Source organism: Sceloporus occidentalis, unplaced genomic scaffold (assembly GCF_023333645.1).
Source record: "Sceloporus occidentalis isolate IW3139 unplaced genomic scaffold, rSceOcc1.0.p SCAF_5, whole genome shotgun sequence".
NCBI classification, from domain to species: domain Eukaryota; kingdom Metazoa; phylum Chordata; class Lepidosauria; order Squamata; family Phrynosomatidae; genus Sceloporus; species Sceloporus occidentalis.
Genome location: NW_028316985.1, coordinates 83,795,454 through 83,807,500, shown reverse-complemented (window position 1 = coordinate 83,807,500; position 12,047 = coordinate 83,795,454). Strand labels below are relative to the sequence as shown.

Sequence of the window (12,047 nt, the reverse complement as noted above, 5' to 3'; positions counted from 1 at the left end):
TACTGATACAATAAATTTAGATACAGAATGGGATCAATGTGCTACATTCTTAAAATAATCAGCATAGCTAAAGCAGTAAGTGCAATATCTGGTCCTGAGGGCACACCTGGCTAATGCTCTCACCCTAAAAATGATAAAACAATACAACTAAGTGCACAAGAGAGCCAGCATGGTGTAGGAGTTTTTGAGTGCTGGACTAGGACTCTGGGAGACCAGTGCTTGACTCCCCATTTAGCCATTGAAACCCACTGGGTGGCCTTGAACAAGTCACAGTCTCTCAATCTCAGAGAAAAGCAATGGCAACCTCCCCTATGAACACACATCACCAAGAAAACCCCATGACGAGTTTACCTAAAGACTGCCATCAACTTGAAGACACATAACAACAAGAAAAGGAAACATCCAAATGGTGGTGACTGGCAGTGGAAAAAGAATAGAAGAAAAGCAGCACCTACAGTTTTCTCAATGGATATTTCTCTTCTCTTCTAGAGAAGCTTCTGTTCAGATTGAGGAGAGACCCAGCTACACCTCCCTAACTACTTTGACTGGTCAATGGTAGTTAGGCAGAGAGTCCGTGTGGTGTAGTGGTTTTGAGCGTTAGATTATGACCCAAGAAACCAGGGTTTGATTGACTCAGCCACAGAAACCCACTGGGTGACCGTGGGCAAGTCACACACTCTCAGCTCTGAAACTCTTATGATAGATTAATCTTAGGGTCACCATAGGTCAGAAATGACTTGAAGGCTCACAACAACAAAAACAAGTTAACAGAAAACAGGCTGAATGAATATTAAAGACATCTGGGTTATGGACAAAAACATGGATATGACACAGAACTAGACATTTAAACTGAATGAATATGTTAATGTATATATCATGTTGCCTTTCTGTCCTAATAAGGTCTTGGATTGGTTACTACATACTTGATACACTAAGGTTCATCCAAACAATCAGTTCAGTTGATCCTCCCAGCCACCACACACACATGCCTCCCTCATCATCTTTCTACATCTTGGATTTCCACTCCACAACCCATGTCACAATGAATACTGTCAATTTTCTGCAAACAAAAATTTGATACTGGTGCCTTTACAAATACAGCTGCAAAAACTACATTAAAGATTCTTGGATGTTGATGCTAATGAAATATAGATATCATTCACTTATGCTTATGTATAACTTTCAATATTCAAAGAATGTTCAACATACAGCTCTGAATGGTAACATTTATGACATTTTTAAAATGTAGACTGTTTTATAATCACATCTGACTACTGTGGCAGATTAATGTATCCATTCTTCAATTACAAACTAGAAAGATCAGAGCAGAATGAAACAAAATTACAAAGTATGAATCATGAAAGAAGTAAAATCCTTAGGCATTTGCAAGGACCAAACTGCATATCTTATTTAATGTGATTAGCTGCCAAACCATCTAAGATTTGTTAAAATGCTGAACAGATTTAATAATTCAAGAAAGCACTGCCAAACCTTTCTTTTCCTGGAAAGCAAAAAATTAATTATTTTGTTTCAAACGTAGTACAATAAAGCCCAAGGGGTTCAAATGCATATTTAAGCTCTTAAGAACATATATGCAGACACATTCCCCACTGTTATTATGACAACTTTTCCTCTGTAAGTTTCTCTTATGAAATATTCAAAGAGTTCTTTCTAGATACAGATGATCAAACAAGTACACCCTTTCCCAAATAAGCAGGGAATATTAATTAAGCCAGACAGTCTTGAAAGCAACACACATTACAGCACGTTTCACTGTAAGTCCTTTGAAGCGAAACCAGAAACAAACAATAAAGGCAGTTAATCTTATAATAGCTTTATTATATCATGGCTCAGCAAGCTGGGAGAAGTATGCCAGTACAACAAGAAACAAAACAGAGTGAACGGGTGATGACATGTTTTCAAGTCAACACCAACAGTGGACTGCCCACTGACCAAGCTGACTACAGGAAATATGGACACTATTAAAACTATCTAGGCTAACAAACCCTGATATGAAAAATCAGTTTTAAATTAGAGGAAGGGGAGAAAAGAAAAGCAAACTGCAGGGAGGAAAATGGGTTTCTGATGAATTAGTTAATTAATATTTTGAAAGATACAGCATAATGTCTGAATGGAGCAATGCAGTGGGCAAACTGAGTTAACAAATGCATTTGCAAATCCACTAAATCTTCTGCAATTGGAAAACTTTGGGTTTCCTCATTAATTTAATTTCTTCAAACATCTTAAGGTTACACCTAAAAATCTTACATGTAGAGAGGCCCTGAGAGAGCTTCAAGTGTAAGAAGATGAATGCAACTATTGATTATTTACCTGCTTTGAAGATGGGACCTTGCTGTTGTCCTTTTCTGTAAGAGCCCACTTCAAAATATTGGGGAAAGATGGGGCTTTCCATGTTGGCCAGGGGTTGACAAACCTTCCATCTTTACCTCTCTTAGATTTTGTCACATCTTCCTCCAGCCTATAATCCAGTCTGAAGCTTTTTCTGGATGTTCTAGAGGAATCACTGCCCCGAGAACCTTGACTTGAATTTTGCCGTTTTCTTACTTCTTCTTTCGGGTCTTCACTGGAAGCAGCAAAAGGCTGCTCTTCAGTCGTATCATTTGGTGAGGAACTGTTAAAACAAAAATGAACCATTAATTTTCTTTCATAGCTGGAGGAAAAGTAAATCTGTGTCTTCAAACTAAGACTGTGAGCTGCTTGCCTCCTCCCTTTTTGTGTAAAAAGAAGGCTTAAAGAACGTGTTTTAGCAAGCAGACATGATGTGATCTTGGAAATTCAGACAGCATCTTGCTCTTTGATATACACAGTATCAGATCCATGGGTTGCCAGGAAGTTTGTTTCAACCCTGGAAAAATACCAGTCTACCATTCCTGAAGCTCATTATTTGGGCAATTTGATTTTCTAAGTGCATTCTTGGGACGGCTTTAACTATCTAACAATACCTAAGTATCTGGAAATATTGTGCATTTTGTCATAGGACAAGAATTAACTTCAAAAACAGTATGTTCTCCAAAGCTAATTCTCCTACCAGTGAGGCTATTTAACTGTGGTTAGGTACTCCTAGGAGAGGGGGAAATAAAGGAACGACAAGCAACAATGATAGTTACCATTAACAAGGCTACCATGATCAAAATACATCAGACATTGATTCCTTGATAATGTATAATATTTATGATTTGCAAAGCACCTCAAAACTTCTCCTGCTCCCTCCCTCCATTTGATTCTTAAATTTAGACCTCAGCTTTAGATATCCTAGCTCAGTAGACTTTGTACATGTTGGGATTAGTAAGGAAGCACTTTCCAGCTGCACTCTATGAACTTGTCAGAAACATTTGATTAAAATTAACTCTTTGCTGCCCTATTAACACAACAACAAACACTGCCTTGATCACTAATCCAGTTACTTAGAACTGAAAGGGCACCTGAGGTCCCAAGAGCCGGGCAGAGCTGAAACAATTAACGATGGGCAGTATAGGGAGAGACAACAGTCTAGTGAATATTATGTACTGAGGAATACATTAGGAAAAAAAGTGTTGAATTCATACAGGTTGGAAGACCAAGGTCTCAATCCAGATGATGCTCAACAGCCATATTCAGTTTTCCAATGGGAACTGGAAAATGGGGAAAACAGTTTTGATAAGGAGCTAAAATTAGGAGTTAATTGTTAAGTACACCATTCAGCATCCATTCCAATATGTCACATTTCAACATCCTGCCTGTCAAACTCCCAAACCAGCACCCAACTGTGTGTTACTCAATGGACCAGAGTGGGCTGAAAAACATAAACCTTGGGACAATTAAAAGTGGAATGGAGAGGGTCTCAGGGAAAACCTAAGAAAACCCTATGAAATTCAGGGGGTCACCGTAAGTGGATAGGCAATTTGAAAGTGCACGCACATACAAATCTGCAGATGCAAGACTCTGATCACTATTAAGGCTAGATATGCCAGTGAATAAAAGTACGTATCAGACTTACAGTTTCAGTGTTCCCATCATTGCCAACAAGTACTCCTATGTATAAACTGTTTTAGAGACTTTCTGAGTGAAGACAAAAAACCAAAACAAAACAAACAAAAACAAAAGACTACATCAAAACCCCCTCTGGACTGAAATAGCCTTTCAGCTGGAACACAACCATGTCCAAGCACATTTGTAACTTGAGCCATTGAAATACATGCAGCCCAGATCTATTTATCACCTATGGATTTTCAGCCTCTGACATCAAGAGGGTAAGCCTTTCATCCTTAGCTTCTTTTAAGAAATTTGGCTGTATCACATTGAACAAAATCTTAAACCTGAAGCTGTCAAGAGATTGCAGAAACAACTCGTATCATCACCACTTACTATAATTTTGTTATTAAAATCTAAAACCATGTTCATGCAAAAATATTACTGAGATTTCACGCAGGAATAAAAGAAGCCGAGCATTACTATTACGAATGAGAAATGCATGGATTCTCTACCATTTTGGCTTCACATTATTATGCTTCCCCACCCCCACCTCCCATTTCATTTTCAGATTCCCTCTAACTTCATGGGCCACCTTTTGCTGAAAAGTGAAATTGTGATGTCATCAACTGGTGACAACTGAAGTGAGGGATGGCATACAGTCACATATGGCTCTCCTCTCTACAAAATTATTCTTCAGTTTATCACAGATAGTCAAGACATCCAAGTCAATATCTTGCCCCCCAGAAATATGCTGCCATTAACTGTTATTGCTATGACCACCAATATTTGCACATCTAAAACGTGCATCATTCATTTAAGCCTCCAAGCACATACATTCCCTTTAGCTCTAAATTGTGTGTTCGTTTAAGCATTCCTGTATGAGCAAAAATGGCATACAGTATTCTCTCTAGCTTTTTAGATGCTAAGATAAGTTATACCACAGACACAGACAGGGCTTCCTCAAGACCTTGCCGTTGCTATCTATCTGATAAAGCTTGTTAAGGAAAGGATCTGCTTGCTTCTGTGAGTGTTTGGAGCATGCAAGGACCTTGTGTGAAAGAAGATGGGGCTTAGTCATTTCTTATCTTTTCTTTTCACCTAACACAATGAGGATCCGTTTTAGACTTTTGCCTAGGGCTCCACGTCACGCCTCCGCTGCAGCAGTGGAGACTGGAAATGCTGGAACCCATGCAGAAAAAACTGCTTGCATTATTCTTTACAGCAAAGTACAAGAATGGGACATTTTATTCAACACAGACATATGTACTTTTTGAATTCCTAAATCAAGATTAACATCCCAGGGTCTGTGTGCCTCACTATTGTACATAGTCTGTAAACATAATAATAAAAATGAGTGCACAGTAAATGCATTCTTCTTTCAACACCAGAAATAAGTTCTTTTCTTTTGTTTTTAATATGGTAAACTGACTATAGCTCACATTTGGCTGACACCCAGTTTTAAAAAAACAAGACCAGACCTTTAATAAATTTGAAATCATCCAACTTCTTGTAAAGCAAACTACAGTCAGCTCTCCACATTTGTGGCTTTGACTTTTGCAGATCTGATTATTCATGGATTTGATTAGTATGTTCTCTCTAGGAATCTCTAGGTTCTCCAGCTTGACTCTATGGGCAACACTTGCAGAAATCACACTGGAGGATCTACAGATTCCTAGAGAGAACACTTATTTAGGCATTTGTTGGTCCTCCAGCACAATTCCATGGACAATTTCTTGTAGATGTTGATCACAGAATTGCAACGGAGGACCTACAAATGCCTACAGAAGTGTTCTCTCAGGTTAAAAAATGTTTTTATTTGCACATTTTTCACTTTCTCAGGGGTCTTGTGCCCAACCCCAGCAAATGTGAAGAGCCAACTGTATTAATTAAGATGGTTGAGTTGATTGCAAAAGGCTGCTATATTCTGCACCTCTGACTAAACTAACTATTGCAACCAAATGATTTGGGAGATGACAACAATGAGTCATAACTGTCCTGTTTCCTCTTACGTTATAGGTGTGAGGGTTAATAGCAAACCTGACTGATATGGTACACAGGAAGCATATAAAATAAATACACGTACCTTAGGACAGTTATAAACTTCAACACAATGTTTTTATTTGTTTAAAATGAATGTACTCTTGAGCAAAAAGTATATATAGAAAAGCACAACACAATGTGTAAGAGCAGCACAGAAAACAAAGCAGCAATATAAAATATATAAAGGTGCCTAAAATGCCAGGAGAACAATTGTTTTTCCTGATGCCAAAACGGTCACAGGGAGGGGACAAGGTAAGCCTCTTACATCTTCCTTTTCAATGAAACACTTTTGTGAAGGATAGATAGTACAGTACCCATTATCCAGAATTCCAAAATCAAAAATACTCCAAAATCAAAAATTGTCCACATGGACGGCTAAGACAGTGACACTTTTGTTTTCATATGGTTCAGTGTACACAAACTTTGATCCTTGCACAAAATATTTAAAATATTATGTATAAAATTACCTTCAGGCTATGTGTATAAGGTATATACAAAACATAAATTATTTTCATGTTTAGACTTTGGCCCCATCTCCAAGATAACTTATTACATATATGCAAACATTCCAAAATCTGGAAAAAAAATCCCAAACACTTCTGGTCCTGTGCATTTTGGATAAGGGAGAATTAACCTGTAGTTTAAATCTCAGTTTCTACCAATATAAGCCACAGATCTTGCCGATGCTAAAAAAAATGCCTAAGAATTAATATTGGCTTTCACATACAATATAAAACCATTTGCATTCCTTCTGCTGAAATATATGCCAAATACTTTCCTCCCCTAAAAGGTTTATGTATTTCTTTGTTAATGATCAACTGATCAGACATACAGATAAAACAAATCAGATAAAATTAACATCAAGTTATAAAACGTGGGTATTATTAATCAGAAATCAGAATACTGTACAAAGTTTCCTCCTGAAAAAAATAAAATTAATAATAATAATAGGATTTATTTACCGGTATATGCCGCCCTATCACTGGGAATCTGGGCAGCTTACAACAGAGAGGATAATGCAAGGCAATATTTATTCATTAAAAAGTTTTTAATCAGAATGTTTCTAATTCTTTCTACTTGGTTCATCAGTCCTTGAGTAACATGCACACCACACAGGCTTGAGTAATTAAATGGATATGAAAGCAATAGTTTATGCAGCTTAAAGAGTCCAATTAACAATGGTGTTATTTTAAAGTACTTAAATTTCTATGAATTGTAAATGATAATGTTGGAAGTCCATCTGAAATGCAAGCAGGTGCATGACTGAAATCTCAGCTGATATTGATGTCACTTTGTAGACTCTTTTTAGCTTTTCAAGCTCCAATTAAAAGTAACATCCACAGTGTGAAGTGGCAGAAGACTGCAATAACCACTAGCTGTTTTTCAAGTCAAAGATCTTCTATCATATTGCTCATGAAAGGAGGCCAGTTTGTTGACCAGGAACCTAGTAAGGTTTTAGCAATCTGTAGCTACATCACTGCACTATAGGAGGTAAACCCTACAGTTCTTCATTTCCTTGCCAACAGGGGTGAGATATCTTTATGATACTGCTGACAGCTAAAACAGCTGTTGGCCCTTGCATTCACAGAGACAAAGCTGGGAAATATGGAGGGTACAAGAAGAGGAAAGAAGAATTTCAAAAGGTTGCCAGTAATAACATATTGACAATGGGAAACCTGGCAACTACCTGACAAAATTTACCAGAATGAAGAGCATCAAAATAGCAGTTAGGTGGTATCCCAGCCTTCTTATATTACATACATACACTGTATTTCATTATTTACACAAATCTTGAAAAGCAACAGATTTACAATATTCCTCAAATCTTTACGTTTCTATTAAGAAGAATTTAAACTTAACATGTTTATCTTTCTGAATGAACAGCAATGGATATCATTTTGTTCTGTTATTTGTTACTCTCTAAAAGCTTCCATTCCTCCTTGCAATGTAGAAAATAGCATGGGATGAAATAGTGGGACAGTAATACAAGAAGGGGAATGTGTGACAAGGTGGAGGTCACATTCAATTCCTATCTTGCTTCTGTTTCCCATACAGGCCAAAATTTTAAAAAAGCTCAGCCAGCAAGCATGGCTGAAAAAGCAATACTCAGCAACTATTGTTCCTTTTTTTTAACACACAAACAAGTCACCTTGAGACTCTAGCTAGTATAAGCAACTTTGGAAGCAAAGGATGCATTGCTTGTTTTAGTTTTAAGCAAATCATTTAGCTTCAAAACTAATTTTGGAAAGGAAGCAGTCATTGGCAAGTTTAAGCACTTGGTGTCAATTGATGACTATAATATGTAATAACAACCCAGTAATAACAGGAACGGGAAGTACTGTACGTATTTTAATATGTAGTGTATGTAAAGTTTGTATGGAATGTGGGTTAAGCTTTGGAATTAATTAGAATTTAACTATGTGTAATATCCTTTTCTCTTTGTTTGTTTGTTCATTTGTTGTTTTCTGATATTGTTTGGTGTTACTGTTTTATGTTATTTATTGTATTTTCATTTTGTTTAGTTTAATTTATAGGAACCGACTCCACTCCTTAGATCAGAACAATAGATTATACATTAAATTAATTAAATAATGTATGGGTAAGAAGGGATAAGAAGGTTTTGGTGTGTTGAATGAAGGTATGGGAAGTTAAGAAATAAAGGATTGGAAATAAGAAGAATGAAGAAGGATTTGGAGAAAACAAGATAGAAACAAAGATAAAGAAAGGTAGAATGAAGAAAAGGGGTTGAAAAGAAGGAAAGAAAATTGGAAGGAGATACAGAAAAAACGGTTGTTAGGAGGAAGAGGGGAATCATAGAGTTGGAAGAGACCGCAAGGGCCATCCAAGTCCAACCCCCTGCCATGCAGGAAATCTAAATCAAAGCATCCCCAACAGATGGCCATCTAGCCTCTGCTTAAAGACCTCCAAAGAAGGAGACTACGTTAAATAGAGTAGAAAAAGGGAGAAAGGGGATGGGGTATTTGTAATATATGATATTACAATGTATTGAAGACTAAATGTGTATGATGTTTATTTTGAGATGTTGTCGGTTTGATTTTTTTTTTCTCAATAATTTAAAAAAAATCTCAGCCACCCATAAAAAAAGTTTTGCAGTTTGGGAGTATTTCAAAATTCCAAATAAGGGAGACTCAGCCTGTATTACCTGTTTGCATAACTGCTGGATGGTTTCCTGGTGAGTCACCCACCCAGAGGAATTTCTCTCCATTATTTCTCAGAAGAAACAGAAGCCAAGGCCCTTTCCAGTGCTTTATTAATAGGTTAGATGTAGTTACTTTAGGAAATCAACCAGTCTTTCACAGTGCAAACCAATTGGTCACAAATCTTCTAGTAATTTTGTGATGTCGATTATATATATAACATATATATGGATTTTATGATCACAGAATCGTAGACTTGGAAGAGACCACAAGGGCCATCCAGTCTAACCCCATTCTGCCATGCAGGAACTCACAATCAAAGCAACCCTGAGAGATGACCATTCATCCTCTGTTTAAAAACCTCCAAAGAAGGAGATTTAACCACGCTGCGAGGGAATATGTTCCACTGTTGAGCAGTTCTTACTGTCAGAATGTTCTTCCTGAGATTTAGGTGGAATTATTTTTCTTGTAGTTTTAATCCATTAGTCCTTTAAGGGTTTCCTCTTTCCTGTTGAAGTTATCCAGATGTTTGTGGATTTCAATGGCTTCCCTGTGCATCCTGACATGGTAGAGGTTGGCATGGTCCAGAATTTCAGTGTTTTCAAACAGTATTTTATGCCCAGGATGGTTTGTGGCATGTTCTGCTACTGCTGATTTTTCTGACTGGCCCAGTCTGCAGTCAGAAGCCTCTCGTGTTCCTTGATTCTTGTTTGCACACTGCATTTGGTGGTCCCTATGTAGACTTGTCCGCAGCTGCATGGTATGCGGTAAACTCCTGCGGCTGTGAGAGGGTCTCTCTGGTCCTTGGCTGAGCAAAGCATTTGCTGGATTTTCTTCGTCAACAACTACCATGTCAGGATGCACAGGGAAACCACTGAAATCCACAAACACCTGGACAATTTCACCAGGAAAGAGGAAACCCTTAAAGTAAACAAGGTTTGGCTTCCAGTCCTGAAAAATAGCAAGATGAAGTCTCAACAAATGCAAATGAGAAATCTCCCAGGGTCAAGGGCTTCCCAGCAGACAATGAGCACTAACCAAGCAGACACTAATCCTCCTTTGCAGACCCTCCCACCCTGCGGCTTGCCATTAGCAACAGAACAACCCACATGCAAATCACTCTTGCCTTCCCAGGTCACACAGTGTGTGTGTGTGTGTGTGTGTATATATATATACATACACATACAGATAATGAGAAATTGCAAGAAATATCTAGATTTAAAATTGTTGAAAAAGTAAAATATCTAGGGATATGGCTTTCTACAAAAAACACTGAACTCTTTAATCACAATTACTATAAAACTTGGCAAAAAATTAAGCTGGACTTACAGCGATGGGACAAAGTCGGCCTATCCTGGATGGGTAAAATCGCTGCTATAAAAATTATGGTTTTGCCAAGAATGATTTTTTTATTTCAAACAATCCCTATACTGACTAACGATGTACCATTTAAAGCTTGGAATAAGGACTTAAGCAAATTCTTATGGGGGGGGAAAGAAACCGAGGGTTCGATTTCGACTTATGCAGGATGAAACTAGACACGGTGGACTTGGTCTCCCTAATTTGAAGCTATACTTTTACGCTTGTTGCTTTAACTGGATGATGCCGTGGTTTAAGCTAGATGAAAAAGCACTGTTAAATGTAGAAATGATGGAGAATATTTACGGTATACATGCTTACTTATTTCATGATAAGATTTCAGTTAATCGCGCGTTTCTGACACATTTCGTAAGGAAATCCCTATATAAGGTTTGGTTAAAATTTAAAAATCTGTTATTCCCGAAACTCCCTTTTTGGGTTTCGATTAATGAAGCCTTTCACAGAAACGATGCTATCCATTGTGATAGATGGATTACGTATAAAGATATTTTATGTAAAGACCCTATCACCAACCAGCTTGACATCAAACCTATAGACGAATTACATAAAGAACGATTTTCTATTAACTGGTTTCTGTATAGACAACTAAAAGAGAGATTTGCTTTGGACAATAAAATGGTCGGAGTTAACCTAGATATTTCGGATTTTGATAAAATTATTTTTAGTAAACCGAAAGGGAGAATCTCTAGACTATATAAATTTTTGTTAAATCCAGAAATGCATGAAGACCTAATCAAACCAACAATGATAAAATGGGCGCAGGATTTTGGAGAGGCCATTCCGCTTGAGCAATGGGAAAAGAACTGGAACCTGAGACAAAAATATACATCCTCTATTGCAATTAGAGAGAACTACCATAAAATGCAGAATAGATGGTATATAACACCCTTGAAACTAGCTAAAATAGACAAGAATAAGAACCCGGCCTGTTGGAAATGTAAAGATGCCTCTGGCTCTTTTATCCACATGTGGTGGTTTTGTAATTATGCTAAAAAATATTGGAATATGATACATCATAGAATACAACTGATTTTGAATGAAAAATTTCCTCTAGATCCCAAAATGTATTTATTAAATATGATTTTGAATGTTAATTTGGAAAAGAAACATGGCAAGCTACTTTTTTATATGATTTCAGCAGCCAGGATTTTGTTTGCTACTCATTGGAAGGTTACGCAACAATTAACATGGGAGGATTGGTGCATGAAGCTCCTTGACTATATGGAAATGGATAAACTCACTTGTTTTATGAAAAATCTGGACTGGAACAAAACCAAAGAGATTTGGAATCCTCTTATGTTGTACATGAATAAAGAAAACTTAATTTCTAAATTTATCTGGTAAAAAGGAAAAAGACGAAATGATATGTTTGTTATAATTATACAATGAAAACACCGAAGCAAACTTTGGTTTAGCAAACTGTTTATTTTTAAAACACACTTATAATAAGCTTGTATGAATTAACTATGATTTAGAACCATAAACCTATTAGGTAAT

At 37.0% G+C, this 12,047-nt stretch overlaps 1 protein-coding gene across 1 annotated transcript in view; it reads right to left on the bottom strand.

Annotated features, from left to right (window-relative positions):
- Positions 1-12,047, bottom strand: part of LOC149312413 (N-acyl-phosphatidylethanolamine-hydrolyzing phospholipase D-like) — a 30,978-nt gene that overhangs the window by 7,707 nt on the left and 11,224 nt on the right. Inside the window, exon 2 of the mRNA XM_089524590.1 lies at positions 2,332-2,632. Coding sequence (XP_089380716.1) covers positions 2,332-2,632 — 301 coding nt within the window. The remainder of the gene's footprint in view (positions 1-2,331; positions 2,633-12,047) is intronic.